The sequence below is a fragment of the Amblyomma mixtum genome, chromosome 7, assembly GCF_055824585.1.
Source record: "Amblyomma mixtum isolate Tamu chromosome 7, ASM5582458v1, whole genome shotgun sequence".
Classification (NCBI taxonomy): domain Eukaryota; kingdom Metazoa; phylum Arthropoda; class Arachnida; order Ixodida; family Ixodidae; genus Amblyomma; species Amblyomma mixtum.
This window is the reverse complement of record NC_143018.1, coordinates 108,201,438-108,227,146: the sequence shown is the minus strand read 5'-3', so window position 1 is coordinate 108,227,146 and position 25,709 is coordinate 108,201,438. Positions and strand designations below refer to the sequence as shown.

The 25,709-nt window shown below is 45.5% G+C and overlaps 2 protein-coding genes across 2 annotated transcripts; both read left to right on the top strand.

Annotated features, from left to right (window-relative positions):
• Positions 1 to 3,850: 3,850 nt before the first annotated feature.
• Positions 3,851 to 11,423, top strand: LOC149337155 (cytosolic endo-beta-N-acetylglucosaminidase-like). The gene is made up of 6 exons (XM_089554334.1): positions 3,851 to 3,889; positions 5,535 to 5,638; positions 6,325 to 6,433; positions 7,805 to 7,995; positions 9,467 to 9,715; positions 11,171 to 11,423. Exons 1-6 carry the CDS (start codon positions 3,851 to 3,853, stop codon positions 11,421 to 11,423), a joined length of 945 nt encoding a protein of 314 aa, XP_089410460.1.
• A 509-nt stretch (positions 11,424 to 11,932) lies between these two features.
• Positions 11,933 to 13,345, top strand: LOC149337154 (uncharacterized). Its single transcript, XM_089554832.1, has one exon. The coding sequence runs from the start codon at positions 12,012 to 12,014 to the stop codon at positions 13,104 to 13,106; it is 1,095 nt and encodes a 364-aa protein (XP_089410958.1). The 5' UTR covers positions 11,933 to 12,011; the 3' UTR covers positions 13,107 to 13,345.
• The last annotated feature ends 12,364 nt before the right edge of the window (positions 13,346 to 25,709 follow it).

Below are 25,709 nucleotides of genomic sequence, written 5' to 3'. Positions count from 1 at the left end.
CGTATTCTGACAGGTCTGATGCCAATGAGTGACGACATCGATTTTTTTTTTGTTCGCACGCTAATATCGCCTTCGCGGTTTCGCGTGAGGATGCGAAACACTTTGCAAAATGCCAGTAAGCATCGCTGCGCCGCTCTACCCAAGCTGCGCCCACAACCGGTGTCACACTTCGCTGCCGTGCAGCAGTACCTGCATGAGCGCTGCTTGGGATGGTGTACAAATATCACAAGAAAAGACAAGATCGCCTTGTTATCAGAACTGCCAGCTATACTCGAGCAGAGACAAAGCATGTCTGCTTATGTTGGGAGCTTTCGGCAACGGCACCGCTCGCGGGCGACGAGCTCTGCTGCTGTCTGGCTGCCGTAGTCGTCGCTAGGCCTATAGCCTGTTTAGCAAGCGGCCGGCGCTTCGGAAGTCGCCTGCGATAAAAGGCCTACTTGTCACAAATAGCTGTAGTGTTAACAGAATCATCTCACAATGAAATAATAGTATGGTCAATCTCCTCGACGCCTTCGGCAGCGGAGCTATACGGCCGTTGGCACACACGGGGCGGCTATGGGGCGACTTGGATTGGCTAAGTCATGACTAAGTCGTGACCCATAACTAACATAACTAGTCATAATTGGTTATTGACTAACTAGTCATGATTGATTATTGACTAACTAGTCATGATCGGTTAATAACTAACTAGTCATTGTTAATTAGTTGATGACTAGTAAGTCATGACTGATTAGTTGATGACTAACCAGTCATGATTAGTTGAAGAGTAAATAGTCATGACTGATTAATGAATAGATCGTCATGACTAATTAGTAGACTTAGTCATTATTGGTTAATGAATAACTAGTCATGACTAGCGTTTAATAACCAACTGGTCATGATAGGTTAATGACCAACTAGTCACGATTGTTTATTGACTAGTTGGTCATGACTTGTGACTAGTAATGACGAGTTGCGACTTTCACTTCAGATGTAACGGACGGACGGACAGAGTCATGGACTCGAGTATGAGCGCTTAAAGGCTGTCGCCTTAAAACGTGGCTTATGCAGCATTGGGTCTCAAATAGGCCAGGAACGTCAGAATTCAGGCGCCTAATTGCTGTCCGCAATCGCATATGTCTGGGGTTGTGTTTTGGGCTTGTCTTTTTGCATGGCTAGGGGGAGCAGCTCGAAAAGACGAGGACGAACACAGAAGCTAACTGGTCAGGAGCCGGACTACCAACAACTTACTGAGGGCGACGAGCAGATTTTTATATGGAAGCTAGGACCCACGTGACACCAGAAAACCATTAACGGCACACAAAACAAGGAAATCATCATACCAAAACACCGTCTATCGATAGAAAAGTTTTGTACTGGTCTGGTTCTAGCTTTCTACTGGTCTTGGTTGCGGCTCACCGTGTCTGCTGAGTGTTGAATTCTTGCTGTACACATGCCAAACGTTTGATAGGCTATTGATGGTTGGTGTTTTGATATGAAGATTTGTTTGCTTTGTGAATTGTTAACGGCTTTCCGGCGTCACGTGGTTCCTGGCTTGAATTTAAAAACCTGTTCGTGGCTCTCAATAAAATGTTGGTAGTTCGGCGTCTGTCCTGTTAGCTTCTGTGTTTGTCCTTGTATTTTCGCGCTGCTCCCTCTAGCAACGTGTTAGGATTTGGGTGCGACGGCGAATTTGTTAATTTTCAATTCAGAGCTAGGAAGAAGAAAGTCGCTGGGCATTTAGGTAGGCTTCTGTGCGGAGGAGTATCAGCTCCATGGACAAGAAAACTGTAAATAAGAATATTATTCAACTCAGCCATATTTAGAGCACTAATCACAACAAAATGACATGCAAACGTCTGAGGTTCCGTGAGCCGAACCCGATATGTTGTGAAGAAAAATATTCCCAAATTGCTAAGAGAGCAAATAAAGTTCACTTAAAGGGAAACTGAATAGGTTTTAGAAATCAACAAGCTTAAGAGGGTCGAATGTGTGAAACTTGCAGGTAAAGCATGCGAAGTCTTTTTGGGCTACCACTTAAAATAGTGAAGTAATCGCCGACTATAATCCGGACGCCCTTCAAGCTTCTCCGCAGCGCACAACGCCAAGTGGGGGGGCGCATGATGACGTCATCGAAGGTGTAGGTACATTTCCAACGCACAAACGCCTGCTTTGAAGATAAACACCAACACCACCGAAGGCGAACCTTGCCGAGAGTTGTTTGGCAGCCTCTTAACGAGTCAGGGCAGGGTGTGGCTGACGAGAGCGGTAATTTGAAATCATACCTTCCGTGACGTCACGTTGAGTTTCCCCGCACCCCTCCGGTGTATTGAGAAGAAGCGCAAAATTCAATCGTCGTTTACATCCTTATTTTAAATGCTAGTGCAAAAACACTTGGCATGCTTTACCTACAGCCTATATAGATTTTAATCCTTGAATATCGCGAATTTCTCAACAAAGTGCTGCAGTTGCCCTTTTTTTTAAGATAAGATAAGAATTTATTGAGTACAAATCGGTTACATAAATTCAGTACACAGGCGAGGGTCCCAAAGTCAAGCGACTGTCACGGGACCCCCGGTAGATTAATACTAACTTGATTAAAAAACAAGCAGCACCACAGACAGGTACAATTAGCAGTAAGAACAATGGTATTCTAAAAAGGAAACATTTATATAATGAGAATGAAATAGATTAGCAGGGCAAAAACAAACAGACAAGCAAAACCAGAATAACAACCCACTATAAATAATATTGAACAAAAATACAGCGTTCTGAAAAGACATATAAAGAAACAATTGAGAATACAAGGATACAGTTGTCAAGAAACAAAAAAACAAAGTAGAAATTTCTAGCAAATAATTAAGTACAAGAATTTTCTAAACGGAATAGAAGCAGTTCACTCCACATTTTGCTGCAAAAGAAAACTTTTTAAATACGAGTTAAACATAGACAAAGACATAGACGATTTTAATCTCGGGGGTAAATTATTCCACAGGGAAATGCATGAGAAATGAGAATGACGTTTTCCATAATTAGTAAAAACTTGGGGAAGCAAAAATTTTTTTGAGCCGCAAATCTCGTAGGGTTACAATTTTTCAAAAAGCATTTGTCGATAAATTCAAAAGAAAGTGCATTGTTCATTAATCTAAAAAACATGATGGCTAGGTTGTAATCAAATAAATTTCTAACGGATAAGATATTATATTGACGAAGCAAAGGGATAGCAGTAACAAGGTATGAACTGCGGGTAATGATACGAATAGCCTGATTTTGAATGTGCTGGATAGAGTGTAAATGACAGTTGTAAGTGTTCCCCCTTACTACAATGCCGTAATTAATGTGAGCGTGAATAAAAGCAAAGTAAAGTGATAAGAGTGCTGATGATGGGAAAAAATGACGAGCCTTAATTAATGCACGAATTCCAAATGCAGTTTTTTTCTTCACATGGTCCAAATGATGATGAAATTTCAGTTGAGAATCGAGTTGAATACCAAGGAAAGTCACGTTGTCGCAAGGGGAAATAGAAGTATGACCAAGCGATAATGAATTCAAGTGTGCTGTGATTTTTTGTTTTGTTCTAAAAAGCATAAACTTAGTTTTAACAGGGTTTATAATTAGGTGATTATTATGGCACCAGGACATAATGCTAACCAAAGAGGCATTTAATTTGGCAGATAGCGAGATTATACATTTATCGCAAGAAGAAATCACAAGAAGAACTGTACGAACGTCGAGTTCTTTGAAAGGCAACTGCAAAGGTTTTATAATTCGACAAGCTTAAACGGGTCGAATTTGTGAAACTTGCAGGTAAAGCATGTGAAGTCCTTTTGGGCTAGCATTTAAAATGGTCGCGTAATCGCAGATTAAAATCATGACGTTCTTCAAGCTTCTCCGCAGCGCACAGGGCCAAGTGAGTGGGGTGGGCGCATGATGACGTTATTCACGGTACCGGCACATTTCCTACTCATAAACGCTTGCTTTGAAGGAAGAAAACCAACGCCCCTGAAAGCAAATCTCGCCGAGCGTTTATTGGCAGCCTCTAACGATGCAAGGTATGGAGCGGTTGACGGCAGCGGAAATTTGAAATCAGTACTTGACGTCGCACTAAGCTTCTCTGCACAGCTTTTCTGTTGTGAGGAGAAGCCTAAAAACTAATCGTCGATCGCGTCATTGTTTTAAATGCTAGCGCAAAAACAATTTGCGCGCTTTACCTACAGCCTACATAAATTTGAATCTTTTAATACCACGGAATTCTCAAAAAGTGCTGCAGTTTCCCTTTAAACATAGTAAGGCTATCTGGCCCGCCAGCTGGTTACAGGTGATCCAGGTCCTCCACGTTGGAACAATGAGGATACTCAATGGCCACTGGATAAGAGGAAAGGGAATTCTCCAGACAGGGCAGAAGTGGAGATCGTAGAGGAAGTTTCGGGCAGGATCGACGAATTTATTGACATGGATACGACGCAGAACACGTACGGAACTATGCCCCAGTGGACATTGAAACTCCCATGTACGTACTGCGTACGTTCGGGACATCCGCAGGACGTCCGAAGGAGGTCCAGTGCTCGTTGGGTGGATAGTAATTCAGGCATAGGGAGGCTATACGGAGAGATTCTCTAATGTTCGAATCGCTCATAAGTGAAACTATAATGTAGTGATCACAGAAAAAGTCGCCGCGGAACGAAGCGATGCTTCAAGAATGCTAATTTACGCTACCTGTTTAAGAGCGCTGGTCAGAAGAGGTATAGAACTGCTGCATGAAAGACTTGCTTCTGGAACAGAGGCACTGGGGCCGTAGTTAGTCCTCACCGCAAACTCTTTGCAGTCACGTGGTGCTCAATATTGTCGAGAGATAGGCCTGAGACATCAGACGCATGCTCGTCTGGGGATGGCACTTTAGTGAAGATGTCGACGGAGATATCAACATCTGCGTCGACATATCACAGTCAGTTTCCCCAAGGCCCTATAGGGTAAAGCGTTAACGAACGTAACGTGAATGCATGCGCGGTGGATGTCACTGAGAAACTGCGGATTTGTGGCTTAATATGGCTGTGATCAAAAGTCTTAAACCTGGTGTAGGGTATAAATGCGTGGAATCGTTATTCACAGAGGGTAAATTTCAATTTAGTACTTGTGTGACCACCCGAAACTCGATTGTCGTGGGGTAGCGGCTGCAATTGCATGTGGTCTTGTCAAGCACAGCTACTTTATGCTCTTGCCCAGGATGTGTATAACGCGAACACCGAAATTCTCAGAACGCACAAAGCACAAAAAAAAAAACCTTGACTGCTTGGCGGCATGTGCATGCTTTCAAGGACTGAAGCATGCGCTCCGGGCTTCTAATGCCACTCGAAAACTCCGAGGAATGTTCCAATTTTTGCCGTTCGCGGTTTTCGTGTTGTGAAAATTTCTGTGGGCACCTGTACACAGTGGACCTATAAGGTGTTAATGCGCTTATCTGTATTTTGAATACCATGTTGGTTTGGCGGCTGACAATTCTTACTCGTTCGTGTTAGTGGTGCATGTCTAATTAACTCACTCCCACTTCGTTTCAGGCGGTGGAAGCGGTTCGGAAACACGGTCTGTCAGCTGGCATCTTTGCTGCTGGTTGGGTCTACGAGACCCAAGGCAAGGGGGAATTTACAGAAAACCAGTACCGGTAAGCTGCGGAGGTGACAGTCGCTGTTAGGGCAAAAATTACCCGCTAGACGATGTGTGCAGGCAGACAAATACCGATTTAGAAGTTATTTTTCCTGTGGTTGTTGAACGGCGTCTTCCGTTTTAAAGGGACCCTGAAATTATTTAGGTGGGCGTATTCTAGCGAAACAGATCTGTAGAGGTGGTGTTTGTGGGTATTCGAATCAAATTTGAAAGCCCTGCGTGGACCCTATAATTTAGAAATAATTTTTGTTTAAATCGCTTGTCGCAGTACCTCGCTACCGATTAGGGCGACACACTTCACCGCGTTGCCCCTTCCCCGATGACGTCACTAGGCATACGGGGCGAGCTTGAAGGCTTGATCTCTTGCCCACTGACGTCATGGGAGAAGGGGAGGCACGGTGAGGTGTGTCGTCCTAATCGGTAGAGAGCTAATGCGAGCATCAATTTTTAAATAGTCATTCTAATTTATAAGATCCGCGCAGAGGTTTCAAATTTGACTGAATACCCACAAAGACCGCCTCTACTGATCTCTTGCACTAGGATATGCCCATCGAAATCATTTCGGGGCCCCATTAAGAAGCAACTGTCACAAGACTGCACACAAACAATGCCAGTCTTGTGTACTGTGGCTACCTGATGCAAAACTCGCTGCTCACGCTTCTGGGAATGCTTCTGATTTCGTAGACTGTGGAGTTTCCCGGACCACTGCTGCCCCGAGTGGCGAGTCACCACTCTGCCTCTGACAAGCAGCTTCTGCCAAGGATTCGGGGACAGGCTCTACAAGGATGGCAAGGTCAGCCTCTTCCCCATTCGACCATTTGCCTCGCCATCATTTCGAAAGCCGCCGCGGTAGCTCAGTCGTTATGGTGCTCGGCTACAAAAGATTTCGAAACATCCCGGCTGCAGTGGTCGCATATCGATGGATGCGAAATTCTAGAGGCCCGTGTGCTGTGCGACGTCAGTGCACGTTAAAAAACTCCAGGTGGTCGAAATTACCTATAGCCATCCACTACTGCGTCCCTCAAAGCCCGAGTCGCTTTGGAACGTTAAGCCCCATGAATACAAACCAGCCAACCTAGCCATCTTTTCAACGTCACAAGTGTATAGCGAACCCAATCATGCTTCTTAAATCCAGAGCTTTAGAATAGAGGTCCTTCAAGGCTCAGGGTCCGCAAGAAGTTTGCGATCTTTAAGTTAAAAGAAATGTGAAACTTAATGCACCAGAGGGTGCCTAGCTGTTGGAGATATAAGATGGAATTCTGGGGAACCCCTGAGTGCCTAGTAATGCCTTCCGTAAATTATCAACAATATAATCATCATCATCTTCCTTGATCACACGTTCTCTACAGGACAATTAAACCCCTCTCCCATTAACTTCTAACCGTGTGCTCCACCTAGTGCAAACATCCTGCACCCGCAAACCTCCTACTTTCATTCGAATCATCATCATGATTTTCTTCCTCAAAAACAAAACAGGAATAACGCACATATAATGATGAGCTGTAGGAGAGAAGGTTTGTTCAAATAACTGGAACAATAAGAATGGGGTGGAGTGCATATGGCAGGTTCTCTCAGATCATGAATGGCAGTTTGTCAATATCCCTCAAGAGAAAAGTCTATAACTGCTGTATCTAACCGGTACTCACCTATGAGGCAGAAACGTGGAGGCCAACAAAGAGGGAAGCACAACGCAGTGAGCTATGGAAAAAAAAATGATATGTGTAACGTTAAGAGATCAGAAGCGGGCGGAGTGGGTCAGCCAACAAATGCGGATTAATGACATCCTAGTCGAAATCAAGAGGAAGAAATGGGCTTGGGCAGGGCATGTAATGCGAAGGCAAGATAACCGGTGGTCCTTAAGGGTAACGGAGTGGATTCCAAGATAAGGAAAACGTAGTAGGGGGCGGCAGAAAGTAAGGTGGGCGGATGAGATTAAGAAGTTTGCGGGGATACAGTGGCCGCAACTGGCAAATGACTGGGTGAGAGACATGGGGGAGGCCTTTGCCCTGCAGTGGGCGTAGTCAGGCTGATGATGATGATGGAGAGAGTGTCTTCCAAGATAGGTGTCCGTGTGAGCTCAACAGATACCATCGGCATCCGCGGTCACTTGCAGATACTTGTGCGAGGCACATATGTCCAACACTACCACGAATTAACTATGCAGGTGACATCGAGATTTCCGTGGTTCAACCTGTGCAAGCAGCAGCTGCAGCCTCGGGACCAGGGCACCTGGCCCTGCGCTAGCGGCTCCGCCACGGCCATGGTGCACACGGAGGAGGCTTACAACGGGGGCGGATGCCTGCGCCTGCAGTACGAGCCCGAGGACCAGCCTACCGAGGACAAGCCTTACTTTCGGTGAGACTTTGGCCGGCAAGGTTTCCAGTGAGAGCTCCAAACAGGATATCTTGAAGGATAAATGACGGCGGAGTAGTATGTACTAAAAAACTTTGAGATCACTGTGACGACCCGGTTTGGAGCAATGCGAAACCGAAACGTCCACATACTATGTCGACGTCCGTGGCTGTTCTGACGTCCGTGTAGTATATCGACGTCCATGGCTATTTTGACGTCTTAGTGTATATTTTCGCGTTGAATTCATAACTAATTATACTTCATCGACTAAATGTTTCTCATGGTAACATTTTATCACAAACTATCTGTCACAACCACACTTTCAAGCATTTATCTTCATAGAACAACGTAATCGTGCGTACAAAATTTGCGGACTTGTCTGCATGCCAGTGAGCTTTCACTCCAATTTTCCGAAAGGTGCCAGAGGCTGTCCAACCAGTGAGTGTGTGCAAAGTGAGTACGAATCTAAAAGAGAGCCAAATAGTCTTTAAAAGTCGACAGGCGATGACACAGTGTGACGCGACAAATATTCCACAGCATCCAGTTTTAACATATCGGCGTCGCTTTAGCTCAGAAAGGCACTGTTCCTCCCGCTGGTGCTTACGCCGTTAATGTTGCGGTCGCCGAGCGCGACGGGCTACTGCGGAAGTCTTCTCCATTGCCAGACTAGGATGTAGGCAGACGATGTGGAAGGGACTGGAGTCGCCATTACACACGTACGAACCCTTCCCAAACACGAGAAGACCCGCTCGCGCGACGTACGCGAGATGCTATGATGCACGCGGAACATTAACTGCATCTATATCTATAACTATATCTATATCTATATCTATAACTGCGCAGCATTCCTTAGAAAAATTCATGGAGCTTGCAGTCTCATCAGTTTTGTCATGAATCCAGAATTGATGACCATCCATAGTCTGCATTGGTTTTATGTTGCTTTTTTTTTTGCTCACTCGATTATGTACCAAATGTATGATTGTATTAATGAATACTTTGATACGTGTTTGAACACATGTTTTGAAGGCCAGAGTTGGCTTTCTTCCGTTTTCTGTTTTTCATTTGATGTGATTCTGCATATGAATGCTGATTTCTTGTCTTTTAAACCTGATTGCTGGCTTTTGTTTTATTGTGTTGTTAACTTGCATCTTGTTATTTATAAATCCACTCCTGTAACAGTCCCAAGAAGGGACTAACAGTATGTTCAAATAAAATAAATAAATAAATATGCCCGGGAGGCCCCGCTTGGGCTCTTGAGGGAGCCTAACAACAAGCAAGCCAAGCTTGCGGACTGGGTGGGAAAGTTCGCCCTCCATTAGGGGGCCATTAATCCCACCCCATTGATCTTTTAAATCAATAAAGTTTCTCCAATCCAATACGCGCAGCATGAGTATAGTGTACTAATGAGCAGACGGTTTCATCTTCAACCAGAGGAGTTCCATTTAAGTTCAAATGCGGCGCCATCTTCTGGCAGGTTGTTCGGCTGCGACCTGCCGCTCGGATCGCTTGTCGTCAGCTACACCGTCGACGAGTCCGGCGCTGAGCTTTCCAAGGGTGACGTCGCCATCGTCCTGACTGTCACCAGTGTCACAGGGGAGAAGGAACAAATTTTGCTCGGCGTATGCACCACCGTGCCCGACGAGAAGAGGTACTCTGCAACACGCCACCCAGGCCACAATCCCAACGCCGTCCTGGACACGTCCTCGACTAGCTGGGCTACCAGGTATGTGATCACACTGAAATGTCGGGCACGTCTCTCGACTACTTGAGCGACGGCAGCCCCATGAATTTGAGCATATCCGACGTATAGCAGAGACGATGTAACTCTAGACCTTTCTTGTTTTTTCCTCCACCAGCTAATCCCACTTGTCTACTTTCACCGCTATTTCCAAAGTCTTCCCTCAAATTTCTCTTGTTTATCTTTTCCGAAAGATCAGTCTCCACGAGTTAAGTCAACCTGTTCTTTGTCTTTTTCCGTTCTTTGTTCCTGTTCTTTGCCTGTCCCGAATTCTAGGTAATGGTTACGTGTGTGGGCTTGGTCTTAAGTATATACTTGATGCCTTGACATAACTCGATCCGAGTGCTCTGCTCTTTACTGCTGCAGGTATGACGCGGCATTCTGAGAGATTTGCCGGGACTTCCAAACGTGCTTGATTTAGTTGGACGTTCAAGGACTCTGTTAATAATTTTCGGTCTTCGATGGAGGTTTAAATGGTAATCAGTTATCTTTAAATGAGGATAACATATTTATGCTCCCTCTCAGCTACCACCGAAATCTTGTTGCACTTTAATTTATTCCGCATTTGTGATGTATCTTACTTAATTCATAGCATGCTACGCAGGATACCATGTGTGCATAGCTATCGACTTTGCAATTTACAGAAGGTGCGTGAACTGAACCGCAACATACTTGTCAGACCCAGCGTCCTTTATGTAACACATCTTAGTATTTTTGCTATGTTTTTAAAACACCGTGCTATAATTTAGTAGCCTAGATGCCATTTGGAAGGTAGGGAGTACTCATTACAGTAACAACCTTTCAAAAATTCTGTATCGTTATCGAATTGCTGTTCCCAGCGGACAAACGACTTCAAAATTTTTCGCACTTTACCATGGGTCTATTTGGTTTCACTGGATTTCTGCCTTACATATATTTTAACCATAAATATGTGCCGCTTGAGATTGTTGCTTGAGATTGTTGCGGGCTTTTGAATGCATAGATTATTAGAGAACATGTATTAGACCTGTATTAGAGAACATGTAGAAAGGTCACAGACAAAGAACTGTTGTAACTACGGCTGCAATTTTTTTTGTACGTTCACGAAAGAACTGAAACTCGAGTGACATGTTCTCATTAACGCTGACAAGTTAATTTTTGCTGGAGTTGGAAACGTATATAAATGATTCAGAGCACGGGGTGATGGTCTGGCGCCAGCCCTAGTTTGAATGTAGCCATAAGTCACGTTTACATGAATGCGACAGAAGTCGACTCAGTCCACTTTTTGAGTGAAGGTACAGAAACGTCGAGGAAGAGAGCAGAGGACGAGTCACACCTTTCCTTCTCAAAACCTGTTATTTCTCTCCTAAAATCGTCTCAAGACGCTTTCTGTCGCATTTTGTAAACGCAGGCATACCATCACGACACTTAAACGATTCATAATCTGCTCCCTGCCTCCAGGAAATACGACGTGCGGGATCTGAACGACAGTCCCGGTGCCACGCTCACGGAGGTCGGCGTAGGCTTCGCGTCTACGCAGGCGAGGCACTGCCTTCTGGGCCAGATTGTCATCGACAGGCCGCAGGACGACAAATCGGGCATCGATATAGCGGGCGTCGATGACGATGACAGCAACGAAGGCCTGGATGACCCCGCATTGGACATGACAGCCGACAATGACGCTGTACCGCCAGAGAAGCGCATGCGGTTCTAAAGCGTCCATATACCGCCATGCCAGGAGGCGCGGATTATTCGTCATGTGACGCTGTTGTTGACTCACAAAATGAATTCGCCTTTTAATAGTTTAGTTTGTCTTTCTTTTTTTTTTCCTTGAAGGGCATCTGCACCAGTTTTTGAAAATTCTTCGCTATTCAAGGAATCGAATCTGTATAGGCTGCAGGTAAAGCATGCCAAGTGTTTTTGCGCTAGCATCTAAAATATTGACGTAAACGACGATTAAATTTTAGGCTTCTCCTAACAGCTCCGGAGGAGTGCGGAGAAGTTTGATGTGACGTCACGGAACGTAAGATTTCAAATTTGGGCTGCCGCCAACCATACCCTGCCGGGCCTATAGTTGGATGCTGTCAAACAACGCTCCGAGGCCTTTGCCTTCGGTGGGGTTGGTTTGTTTCCTTGAAAGCAAGAGTTTATACGTTGAAAATGTACTGGTACCTTCAATGACGTCAGTGGGCACGGCGGCAACGCCAGGATCATGGCCTCAAATCCGTTTCTGTTCTTCATCCAGGTTTTTGCTTGGTTGTGGCTGATACCAGGACCGGTAACGGAGCATGACACACCGCTGATGCACTTAACGGCTCCCGATGGCGACTGGGTGACCCGACCGATCATTCTGACGCCTATCATCGAGAGACAAACCAGCGTTCCCAGCGGCACCAATTTTTCAACTCTGGAACTGCAAGCCAGATTGTCAACGACAGCAACCAGTATAAAAGAAGGCTTCCAAGTAGCTTTCGGCAGTGGGCACGGCGGCAACGCCAGGATCATGGCCTCAAATCCGTTTCTGTTCTTCATCCAGGTGAGCAGACGTTATGGAAAATGTTACCGCAGTAATGATGTTTGCCTTCTCGTGCTGCCGTGCCCACGGCCTGTTTTTGAGATGTTTTGTGACCTGCGGTTTTTACTGCTTCTCGGAGGAGATGTTGAATCCAATCCGGGTCCAGAGGACACGTCGCTAGAAGCCCAATTGAAAGCAATCGCAGCTGACATACAGGAAATTAAAAAGGGCAAAACAGTAACCAACCAAAAACTATCCGCTATAGACAAAAAACTTGAGAAGATTGGTGTACTTGAAAAACAGGTCTCAGAGTGTGTGAAGAAGGTTACCGTACTTGAGCAGCGCGTGGACACTATGGCCAAGAAACTTGATGATCTTGAAAATAGGAGTCGTCGGTGCAATCTGATTGTTTACGGCTTGAGTGAACCTGAGGAAGAATCCTCTGAAACGCTTCAGGAGGCAGTTGTAGATGGAATTCTAAAAGACATTCTTGACGTTGACATTGCGGGAATAGATAGAATTCATCGACTTGGTAGAGCAAAACCAGACGACGAGACTTACATTAGACCGGTAATTTTTAAGCTGCATGACTACAGAGACAAAACGAAAATCCTTCAAAATTGCAAGAAGCTGAAAAATACCAGATACTCTATTGGCGAAGATTTTTCACGCAACGTTCGTGACATAAGGAAAAAGCTTTGGAATAAAACTAAAGAAAATCGGGACCGGAAAGAAAAGGTAATGTTAACTTATGATAAAGTTCGCATAGCTGGCCGCCTTTTTGCATGGGACGCAGAAAGCGACGACATGGTTGAGGTAAAGCCAAAAAACGACGAAGTATCCATCCCAGATCGAAGAATCACGCGATCTCAGCCAAAGTAACCGTTCTGAACTTAAACGCGCGAAGTCTTATCAACAAAGTGGAATGCCTGGAAGCTTTGTTGATGGCACTGAGCCCGGACGTGGTCACTATATCCGAAACGTGGCTTCACTCAAACGTCTCAGATAATGAAGTTGTTCCACCAGGTTATGCTATTCTGCGCAAAGATAGAGCATCGAGAGGCGGGGGTGTGGCCATTATCTTGAGGGATGATATATCTTTCACGCCTATGCCTGATGTACCGAACGTAGAAAGTATTTGGTGCAAACTAAACATAGAAGGATACGTCCTGCACGTTGGCGCTGTCTATAGGCCACCAAACGCTGATCCCGAGTACCTGATTCCTTTACTTGATTATATGCACCGGCACATATCAGGTGACAAAATTATTTTGGCTGGAGACTTTAATATTTCAGAACCGGACTGGAGCTCTGAAATACCGAAATCACTTCATAATAATGCTCTCTCGGACATTATATTCGAATTTAACTTGATCCAACTTGTCCACACACCTACTCGCATTCAAGGGTCGTCCAGCTCGATACTCGATCTGGTTTTCGTTACTGATTATTTTCCATCAACTGAAATTGACACTGAAATACTAGAAGGCTTGTCAGACCATAAGCTGGTGTTTTGCACTCTGCCTTTCCCTGTTCCTCTGGCTGTGAAAAAAGATAGATCGCCGATTTTAGCATTTGGAAAGGCAGATGACGCAGCCATTATGACATATCTCGTCCATGAATACGCCAATTTCCTTGAACTGTGTATGGATGGTTCGTCAACCATTGATCAGGTCTGGGCATGTTTTAAGGTTCACGTCAGGCATTGCATTGACAATTTCATTCCCACTGTAACTAAATGCACAAAGAAAAAGAATCCATGGATGACACGCGATGCTATCCACCTCAAACGTAAAATCAAACGACTGAGAAAATCAAACAAAATACGCCCGATTGCAAACTACCTTACTCGCCTTCACTCTCTAACTAACTTATTAAAAAGCAAAATAAAGTCTGCTAAACTGACTTATTGTAAAACCACACTTAATGGGTTCATTAAAACAGCACCCAGCAAATTCTGGAGATATCTCAGTTCCCAACGCTCAAGCAGCAAGGCAAAATCCACCGAAGGACTTGACGCTGACACCTTTAACACTCACTTTCAGTCAGTGTTCACACATGATAACAACTCCTCTGACCTTACCCCTGCATTCGAATGTAAGACCACGCTGTCAGGCACTCCTTCAATATCCGAGGCGGGAGTGCTTATGATGTTGTTAAACATGGATGATAAGAAATGTGATGGACCAGATGGAATCCCGAACAAATTTCTCAAGCGATATGCCGAGCCTATAAGTAAATACCTCTGCCTGATATATCAAAAATCAATCGACGAGTGTAGCCTTCCTGCAGAGTGGAAAGTAGCGAAAGTAATTCCGGTACATAAATCTGGCAATATTTCATCTGCTGCTAATTATCGACCCATATCACTGACATGTACATGCTGTAAATTACTGAAGCACATTATTTTGAAATTTCTGACAAATTTTGTTGAAGTCAATAACATACTCCACAGAAACCAACATGGATTTCGTAGTGGCTTATCAACGACTACGCAACTAGTAGAAATTATGCATGATTTTGCGCAGTGCCTCAACAATCAGTCACAAATCGATGCCCTTTTCCTAGATCTGTCCAAGGCTTTTGACCGAGTCTCTCATGCTAAACTCCACTTTAAACTTAGAATTATATTTGGTGATGGACCACTCGTACGATGGATTTGTAATTACCTCTCTGACCGTTATCAATTTGTACAATACGACCATCATGCCTCCAAGTTAGTACCTGTTCTTTCAGGAGTACCTCAGGGTACAGTTTTAGCGCCGCTGTTGTTTCTACTTTTTATTAACGACATATCAGATGAAACCGAAATAAAAATGCGACTATTCGCGGATGACTGCGTGCTGTACCAAGAAATAAAAGACTCTAATGACCAGGAAAAACTTAACAATGTTCTAGGAAAAATTGCAGAGTGGTGTAATAAATGGCAGATGGTAATTAATTTTGAAAAAACGGTCTCTATGTCTATTACAAAAAAAAAGTGTAAATTGGATTATGTGTATTCTTGGAATAACATGAATATCCGTAGTGTGACCGAATATCGTTACTTGGGTGTAGTCATCACTTCTGACTTAAACTGGTCTACGCATGTTCAAACCATAGCCAGCAAAGCATTGAACAAGTTATTTTTCCTTAAAAGGGCCCTTCGTCATTCTACATCCGATACAAAACTTCTTGCTTACGTCACTTTTATCCGTCCGGTCTTAGAATACGCCAACATAGCCTGGTTCCCCCACACTAAAAAGAACGTTAACACGCTCGAGATGGTGCAAAGGAAAGCCGTGCGCTTTATCTTCAACTGCTACGGCCGCATGCATTCAGTCACAGATCTTTTACGCACGGCGGGGCTTCACACGCTGACCAGCCGTGCCAAATTACACCGTTTAAAGTTTTTGTATCTACTTCTTAATAATGCATTCAAGATGTCTCCCACAGACTTTGTTCGTATAAACACTACACGAGGAACACGTCACAAGCATGCACTCACCCTTGAAGAATATTTCTGTCGCAGTAATACTTTCCAATATTCTTTTTTTCCACAAGTTGTTCGAGATTGGAATCAATTGCATCCGTCAGTCACAGCCCAACGCACCATAGACAAATTTATTACCCTCGCTGAGAGTTCTGTACTCTCATTCCTCACATCATAACCTTGCTCGTATTCTTGTATTGCAGTACTCTTCTCAGTGTATTTATTGTAATCAAGTGACATCATCAGTTTGATGACATGATTGTTTTATTATTGCCTTTTGTATTGCATGTTTTGCCTTTATTTTCTACTCTTAAAAAAAAAATTAGCACTGAACCTGTATTTGTATGTTTTGCCCTCTCCTGTAAAAATCCCAAGATGGGATTGACAGTATTCCGAAATAAATAAATAAATAAATAAATGATACACCCCCCACTTTCGGCTGTGCGCTGCGGAGAAGTTTGATGGCAGTCTCGATTTCATTTGGAGACTACGTCAGCATTTCAAATGCTGGCCCGAAAGGGCTTATTCGCATGCTTTACCTGCAAGGTTCACACATTCTGCCCCTTTAAGCTCGTCGATTTCTAAGACCTGTTCAGTTGCTTTTTAAGGTACGACAAGGAAAACAGACATTAGCACTTACGAAGTCATCCGTCCACGTCAAAGACATCCACGTGATAAAAATTGCACAGAGTGAATTCTGAATATACAGGTGCAGAATTCAATCAGGTCTACCAGGCAGCGTTGCCGTTTGAGGCGATTTTCCGCTAAATTGGCTAGTTTCAAAGACTCTGTGGCAACTTGAAATCTGTGCTGGCACTCTGGTGACTTTTTGTCTATATAGAGGATTTTTTCTGTCACAAAAAAGCGCGAAGACTTTGCATCGATTTTTGCTTACATTAACAGATGACACAACACAACAATTTTAAGTGTCGTGATAGCCGAAGGAGCTGTCTAGACATTTTCATTCGACAGAAGCCGACGCAAAATTTCTAAATTGGTTGACATTGTACAGTTCGTTCCATGATCCTATTCGACTGGAGGCTGCACACAAATTAAAGAAGGATTCAAGATTAAGCACCGCTAACTAAGCATCCGCAGAAAGTTAGGTGTGGGCGGATGAGATTAAGAAATTTGCAGGAATACGGTGGCCGCAACTGGTGAAGGACAGGGTTAACTGGAGAGACATGGGAGAGGCCTTTGCCCTGCAGTGGGCGTAGTCAGGCTGAAGATGATGAACTATAGTAATAGCGCGTTCCCAGAAGTAATAGGCACTCACACGACTACGACTTCAACCCACCTCTTGGTGGTCGTCTTCACTATCCTGCCCCTACCAAGTTTGCGTTGCAACCCGAGCTGCCAAGTTCTGATTGCCGTTAAAGGGTAAGACTATTGTCAACGTTGGCACTATGGCACCTGTTTGCACTGTGTCACCAGATATTGTAGATGATCATAAACCCAGGCACGCCACAGTGGGTCTTAGCGAAAGAGATGTATACAAGACGTATAAGCGGCTCACCAGCACGGTTACGAGCTAACGTTCGACCATGTTATGGCAAGAGAAATCTCCGAGGCCGGACGGGACGGACTGGCGGGAGCATGTTCCGACCAGAAGGCGCCCGTCAACGAAGAGCGGAGCCGCGCGTGAGGGCCGTTTCACATGCTGCGACTAGAACGAAAATAGTCGGCCTAGTCGGTGACGCCGCAATGCGATTTTCGCACAGTGCTTTCACATGCAACGCGCACCCAGCGAATTCGGTCGGAGGGACACGCAAGGTTGCTCGATGTTCGCATAGGCAACCCACGATTAAACGCGACAGAAACGCTGCACTGAATGTGTTGACGATGTTATGACCAGCGTGTTTTTGTATGCAAGGCAATAGTTCGTATGTTTTGATTAGAATAAACAGTTTTGCTTACGCCGCGGGAACAGCTCCCACGTGACCCCACGCCGAGACGGCTCGTGACGTCACGTCACGTGCGAGCTGTTGCCGCGGCCGGTCTCGACGCACGTGCGCTCTCGCTCGCGCGCCTGGAGACCGGACGTGGCCGCGGCAACTGCTCCCGCGTGACGTCACGTCACGTGCCGTCTCGGCGCTGCCCATTGGTCAATCGCAGAGCGAACACACCGACGCTGCGACTGGATTCCAACCGGACGGAACTTCGTCGCAGGCCGTCTGCGGCTAGACCGACGGCCCTCCCCAGTCGCAGACCGACAGAATTCTCAGCGTCGCAGGCGAGAATCGCATGCATGTGAAACGGCCCTGACTCGTCCGCACGTTTTCCCGGTGCCGAGCAGAAGAGACCCGTCTCCAGTGATGCCAACTCAGGTCAACGTTTTCTCCTTAGATTGAACCCCCAAAAATCCCTAGCCTATAATATTGTGACGGACTAGAAGACGACGAAGCGGGCAGTGGCATGGGCAGGAGCGCACGTGCTAGGCTCGCAGACATTAAATCATATCATCGCCATCGGTCATGCAGTCCTTTCTTCATCGCTTGCCGTCACGTAACAATATTGTTTAATTGTTGTAAATTGTAAATTGGTGTTTTGAGGAAAGGAAATGGCGCAGTAACTGTCTCACATACCTCGGCGGACACCTGAACCGCGCCGTAAGGGAAGGGAAGAAGGTGGGAGTGAAAGAAGAAAGAGAGAAAGAGGTGCCGTAGTGGAGGTCTCCGGAAAAATTTCGACCACCTGGGGATCTTTAACGTGCACTGACATCGCACAGCACACGGGCGCTCTTGCGTTTCGCCTCCATCGAAACGCGGCCGCCGCGGTCGGGTTCGAACCCGGGTACTCCGGCTCGGTAGACGAGCGCCTTACCACTGAGCCACCTTAATGCGACCATTTCCGCCAATGGCTTCCGCCAAGGCCTTTCGACAGTAACACAGTTATTAGAATTAGTCCACAACTTATCCCACAGCATAGACAGACAAAAGCAAACCGATCTAATACTACTGGATTTTTCAAAGGCATTTGATCGGGTTACACACATTAAACTAATTAATAAACTAGAATCAACTCTAGGTCATGGTTCTATAGTTAATTGGATTAGCAACTACTTATCAGGCAGAACACAATTTGTAGAAATTAATCATCAAGCCTCCCACGTAGTAAATGTTGTGTCTGGTGTACCTCAGGGTAGTGTCTTGGCACCTGTTCTTTTCTTGATTTTTATAAATGATCTGACGACTAATCTCAACGTTAATATACGACTGTTCGCCGATGACTGTGTAATTTCCCCCGAAATTAATACAACAGAGGATCATGAAGCTCTTAACAACGCATTACATTCTATAGCAAAATGGTGCACTGACTGGCAGATGACACTCAACGCTACTAAATCTGCTGTTATGATAGTTTCTAGAAAGAAACATAAATCCGACTTTCGGTATACTATAAATGGCACACCACTTACTGTAGTGACTAATCATAAGTATCTTGGCGTACTAATAACCCATGACCTCAGGTGGAACGCTCACGTAGACAAAATCACCTCAAAAGCTTTGAAACGACTCTTTTTTCTTAGACGACGCCTCACATTAGCCCCTTTTCAAACTAAGCTCTTAGCCTACAATGTTTTGGTTAGATCTGTTCTCGAATATGCTAACGTCGTTTGGTTTCCTTATACTAATCAAGATATAACCAAACTTGAAGCCGTTCAAAGAAAAGCAGTCAGATTTATATTTAACAAATACAAAACAACCGATTCGCCTACTGAATTAATGAAAACTGAAGGAATAAAATCATTGCAGACCCGTGCAAAAGTCGCACGACTAAAACTCATGTTTCAACTATTAAATCGACATATAAAACTCGACACTACTAAATATATTTCCCTTTCCGAAGCAAGATCAACGCGTCATAAACATTCGCATATATTAAGTGAGTATCATTTCCAAACTAACTGCTTTAAAAATTCCTTTTTTCCACTAGCAATTCGAGAATGGAACAGCCTTGATCCATCCATTACTAACTGTTCATCATTGACAAAATTTAATACTGCAGTTGAGAGTATGTCATGTTATTAGTTATTCATTCCTGGTTGCTTGCGTTCTGTTAATATTATACCCATAGTTATTTGTTTTTTTTTATGTGTAAGTTTTTTTTGTCAAACTATGCAGCGTTACATAAACTAAACACCTATACTATTAATGCCTTTGCAGTGTACGCTTATAATATTTACTGTTTACTTATTGTCTGCGTATTATAACAACTAGCAATATTGCAACATTTTGTTATTCTTTGTATAATACTTATTTTATGTGTTATTTGATTGTTTTCGTCACAGCTCGGTTGTATTTTCGTTTTACCGTTTGCTGTTTTTCTTAACATGCTGACCAGTTGAATGTTCCGATTATGCTTGACCGCGTTCTGTTAACCTTACTAAGCCCTCCTGCCACAATCCCAATTGGGATTAGCAGTATTTGTAAATAAATAAAATAAATAAATTTGAGCTTTAACAAAGTCTCAGCGCAGTTCACTGTTTTATCCATTGGTTCTACATTTTGTCAGACATAAATAAAAGCGTGTTAGCCACAATTGCACCTTTTTTGTTCTTTTTTAAATTTACCTTACATAGAGGGCCCACAGATGGCGCCAGCTTTTACAGAGACGTGTGGTCACTGGAGAGAAAGATAGTGAGCAACGACGCTCACGAGCAGACGACTCCCGTTTCACCGCACCGGCTTTTGTGCTGCTCCTTCAGCCGGCTTATCTTTGCGCGCAAAGAACCTACGCAGCATTTTGAAAAATAAATGCAGTTGATACCAAGTTGAAAGAGCTGGCATTTTCTGCTAAGCCCCGTCAACACATGAACCCCCTCATGTAAAGCCCTCACCCGAGGGCCCTTTAGGTATTTGTAATAAAAAATAAAGTATTTTATTCAGACACCATTAAGAGTTGTTTTTAGGATTGTTTTAAGAGGCACACAGAAAGACGAAAATGTTTGAATTAGTGAAAGACCTCTTCTCGCCTCATAGAGAACATTCAGAAGCCATGAAATGGCGTATCTCACCGCACAGTTATTTATTAATCATAGACGCAATCAAAGAGCGTCAAATAGTTTTGGAGCTACTAATGATTGATTCCCGAGAAACTGACATAACCAAAAATGTAATCTTGTTATAGTTACACAGCAATGATACAGACGTAAGATTGGTAACTACAAAATCAGAAAGTGACTCCTTACAACTTTGAATGTGTTTCTTGGTTGAACAGGACGTTTAAATCAAGTGGTCTAGCATAGTGGAGAATGCGAACAATTGTGGCACTTTTTGGTAAAAGTAAGCGGTGAGCGTAAGCGTAGTGCGTTGATCCAGGCACAACAAGTCAAAATTCAACTTCGTCTTTTGTAGAGGAGCAGTCACTCGAAGCGCCAGAGATGGCACGCACGTTAAACAGTTTGAAATTCACATGGTTTCGTTTTTCCTCCCTGTGCAGCAGTCGATAATTTCGCGTTGCAGAATTGCTTCCGCCCTCTCTCGGCTTGGCAGAATATTAAAAATAAAGGAGTAGTAATTAGCATTTTTCATAGTTTTTTCTGTTCCAAGCGCAAAATAATCAGATACACCTGCCATTAAGCCACTTAGAGTAGCAATTCTACGGCCTCTCAAAATCCCTAGATTTCACAAAAAGGACGCTAGATCCCTGAAGCAAAGAAAAAACCCCTTGATCTAGGGATAAATCCCTAGGGTTGGCATCACTGCCCGTCTCTGCCCCGCGCGCGCGCAGCAAAACACGCCGTCCATGGCGCTAGTGTCGCTGCGGCGCGAGCGCCCTCCCCTGTTAGTTAAAGTAACACAACTAAGGGGAGTGCGTTGCGGGGAAGCTAACCACAGGGAACTAGTTGAGAGTGTATTGCGGGAAAGCGAACCACAGGCGACGAGTGCGTCCCCACAAATTAAAGGTCACGAAAGCTCTAACTCTCACAACTCATAGCATTAGGATTCTTGTTTGAGCACGTCCCCGGCCACTCGACACATATGACAATAGCCCACATCGTCAGCCACTGGCAGCTGTGCTCCCGCCGACGCGCGGTCTGGTCCCCCATGGTGTGACCGCAGTGTTGCAGCGCCCCGGTCTTCACGCGGCGCTGGTCCCTCCATGACGCGTCACTGAAGAATGTCAGCGGAGGCTTTTCCTGGAACATCCCCAGTGCGACGCTGCGTCTCTTGGGTGCGGCCTGGGGTGGTATTCTCCCGGTGTCGCCTTTTGCGACATGTCGCATTCGCTCTTCGCTGATTGGCTCGAGCCGCGGTGACGGTGGCGTGACGACATGGATCCGCCTTCCTGCTACGTCATCGTGACGTCGCCCTAATTTACTACGCTTAGTCGAACAACGGAATGCGCTGAAGCGATTCGCGCGGGCGACGGGCTACGAAATTGATACTAGACGCCATGGATCCCACTCTCCTTGCCTGGTTTTTGAGTTGCGAAGAAGAGTGGGGTGTCCGCGGAAATCGCGACCAGTTTGCCTTGGTCGACGAATCTTGTCGGCGGCATTACCAGCTCTCGAAGAGCACAGCACTGTGGCTACCGTCTGGTGAGCCGGACTGCCTCTCGCCATGCGAACTTTGCACCGTCGTAAACAGACGACGAAGCAGACGTTGCCCGCTGCGACGAGATGTCCTTGGCAGCGCTTGCGCTCGCATCTACATGACCCTTCAAGGCATTTTAATGCACGTTAGTGCAACTGAACAGTGTCTGCACGAGCCAAAGAGGATTTAAAGCAATGTGACAACTTTTACAAACCTACAACTGAACATTAGAGAGCTTTGGCATTGCGGGCTTTGCGTAATTGCGTGCATAGCGGAATAGCGGGTCCACAGTGAGCATGCGCAGAGCGCTAATGGGGAAATAGCGTTAGCGTAAGAACGCAATCGACAGTTGCGGCTTTTGCGCCCTTAGCGTGAAAATATGGCGGCGTCCTTCCAAGCGAGAGCCGCCCGCTTCAGCCAAGGAAGCACGTTTGCACAACGCAGCATGAGAATCGCTTCACGACATGTGTCGCACAGGTGGTGTACAAGTTCCCCCTCACATGCGAGAGAGTTTACATCGGCCAAACTGGCCGGTGTATTAATGACCGGCTTCGTGAGCATCACTCCTCCCTGGGGTCCGGTGGCGGTGCAAACTTGCCTCGCCATTGCAATGAATGTGGCTGTTATCCTTTGTTTAGCAATGCCACCATTCTTGGTAGAGGCAAGGGCAAACAGGAGCGGGAAATACTGGAGGCATATCATATCGGTTGTTAGGCTCTGATTGTATAAGCACAACTTCGCTGCGCTTACTTGAAAAAGAATTTGCTTTTTTAGGTCGTCCACGATAGTTTAGATTTCTTGTCTTTGTCTCTTTTGCGCAGTGATTAGTGATGATGCTGTTGCGCATGCTCTGCTGGCCTTGTTCGGACCATGTATTTTCCAATAAACTTCAGTTGTTAGTCCAGTCGTTGTGGTGTGTACACTCTTCTTGTCCGTCGTCTTGTTTGACTGGTTTTTTTCCGTTTAAAATGTACCAACTGGCCCGCATTTCAACCCTTCAGCCAATTCAGCAGGCCTTGCGATTCCGGTCGGCATGTTTACCAGCAACTACTGGTGTTGTTGCTTTTCGCTATGACTTACCTTGCTTCGAAAATAAAGTTTAAGCTGCAATTCAGCGTAGTTTTTGAGATACGCTCTCGATTCTGGAGCGCGCAAGCCTAATGGGACCTCCAGCTACACTACTACCGTCTGCAACTTCCCGAAACGCAGCCGACCCCTAGTACAACCGTCCGGAAGGAAACAAAAATAGATTTGGAGCTTTTTCTCGGTGTTTTACAGACTTAAATGAAGTAAAGCGATTTTATATTAAATTTGCAAATGCTTTTTGAACATTAGACGTCATGTGATGGCAAATATTCTTGCTATCAAAGATACGAAACTACTGCTGCTAGTGAATCAGCAGTGGTAAATTGTCGCTTCTCGGAGTGAATGAAAGCACCGCCGACGAAAGTGCCGGCGGCGTTTTGCGTTTCTTCGAGCAACTGTACGCACTTTTTTAGGCCCCGCCCTAATGCGACATGTCGCAAAAGGCGACACCGGGAGAATACCACCCCTGGTCTGGGATGGCGATGCCGCACCGGTAGCCGGTAGCACCAGGCGACCTCGACGAATTTTATGCCGACTCAGTTCCACGTGTGACGCCGTCGTTCCACAGCTCAGCCCACCGCGGACCTCATGCGTCGGTGCCATGATGGACTCGTCGAGAACGATTGGGGACTGCCTTCGCGACACAGCCGCACGATACCTAATCACCACGAGTATGCACAGCAGCGACCTTCGGCGGGAACCTTAACGGGAAAGGGCGCTGTCCTTCTCGTCCCCACTCGTCCGCACTTTTGGTCTTGGGACACGTGCGCATCGGTGTCAACGACGTAGAAAACCGGTTACTGGGTTCATGTAAACGTGCGCCGAGTGGGGTCAGGAGTCGACGGGTCGGGACAACTACGCCGCAAGGGGTAGGTTGACTGCGCGCGCATCGAGGCACTCTCAACTCGACCCTAGCCCGCTGTGCTTCTAAACGCTGTCGAGGAGTCGGATTAGCGGGAGGGGAGAGGGTAAATGCGAACCTGTTCTTTGCTTGCCCCGTCGGGCCTCCGAAACAGAGGTCCTCAAACTTCCGCTCGCGTCTGCACCTCCGAGGTGCCCACGAGGAGCTCTTTCGCTCACCCGCTTCCTTCCTGGTCTATCAGCGGCGTAGACAGAAATATTTTTTTCAGGGAGTGTTATACGCCACCGATAAAAAATAGAAAGCGAGCCAGCGCACAATTCCTGCAGGGGGGACACTGGTCTTAGACCTATCTTCCTTATTTTAGGCCCAATCCTAGAGAAACTGCACCACATTGCTCAGTTTTTATACTGATTTCAACAGTGAAATTACCTTTCTCATAAATTAGTCCGTTCCCAAGATAATAAATTTTAATTAGTCATTCATTAGTACTTGGGTGCAAAAAACGCGCAATAAAAAAAAACATCTTTAATCCATGGCTACATAGTATGAGTAGAGAGTGCTATAATCAAGAACAGTTTTTCCATTTTACCCGCATTAGCAATTCTACAGCACTTGGAACGTCAATATTTAAGGTGTGAATGGAATGAATAAACGTTGCTAAATTATATAATTTTTTGAAGTGAAATTGATTATATATGCTTCAATTATTGCACACACTGCCTTCAGCTTCTGATAGCAAACAATATGACATCTCTATGTGTCCTAGATGTTGAGTGGAAAGAAAGGAAACGGGCATGCAAATCGGGCGGCACCTTGACTACTGATGCTGAACATCGGAACGCACTCATATATAAGGACACTGTAAGCCCCTGTCTACTACCAGATACATGCCGACTCATTGGAGACTGTCATGTGTATGGGAGGCACCGGGTTCAATGTCCCAGGTGCCGGTGGCGAAATGCCACCCAGGTTGCCTTACCCTAGACGGGCAGTCGCATATGCCCGTCTTTTTTTCGCACGGAGGATCTTTGACAGCACTAATATATGAGGACACTGTACGCCCTCGTCTACTACCAGATACATGCCGACTCATTTGAGGCTGTCATGTATATGGGAGGCAGCGGGCTCAATGTCCCCGTTGCCGGTGGCGAAATGCCACCCAGGTTGGCTTACCCTAGACGGGCAGTCGCATATGCCCGTCTTTTTTTTCGCACGGAGGATCTTTGGCACCACTAATATATAAGGACACTGTACGCCCTCGTCTACTACCAGATACATGCCGACTCATTTGAGGCTGTCATGTATATGGGAGGCACCGGGTTCAATGTCCCCGGTGCCGGTGGCGAAATGCCACCCAGGTTGGCTTACCCTAGAGGAGCAGTCGCATATGCCCGTATTTTTTTTCGCACGGAGGATCTTTGGCAGCACTAATATATAAGGACACTGTACGCCCTCGTCTACTACCAGATACATGCCGACTCATTCGAGGCTGTCATGTATATGGGAGGCACCGGGTTCAATGTCCC

Coding starts and splice junctions, on each gene's coding strand:
- LOC149337155 (XM_089554334.1), top strand. CDS start 3,851: ATGACGTTCTTCAAGCTTCTCCGCAGCGCACAGGGCCAA. Junction 3,890..5,534: donor TCCGCAGCGCACAGGGCCAA/GTGAGTGGGGTG, acceptor ACTTCGTTTCAG/GCGGTGGAAGCGGTTCGGAA. Junction 6,434..7,804: donor GGCTCTACAAGGATGGCAAG/GTCAGCCTCTTC, acceptor TTAACTATGCAG/GTGACATCGAGATTTCCGTG.
- LOC149337154 (XM_089554832.1), top strand. CDS start 12,012: ATGCACTTAACGGCTCCCGATGGCGACTGGGTGACCCGACCGATCATT.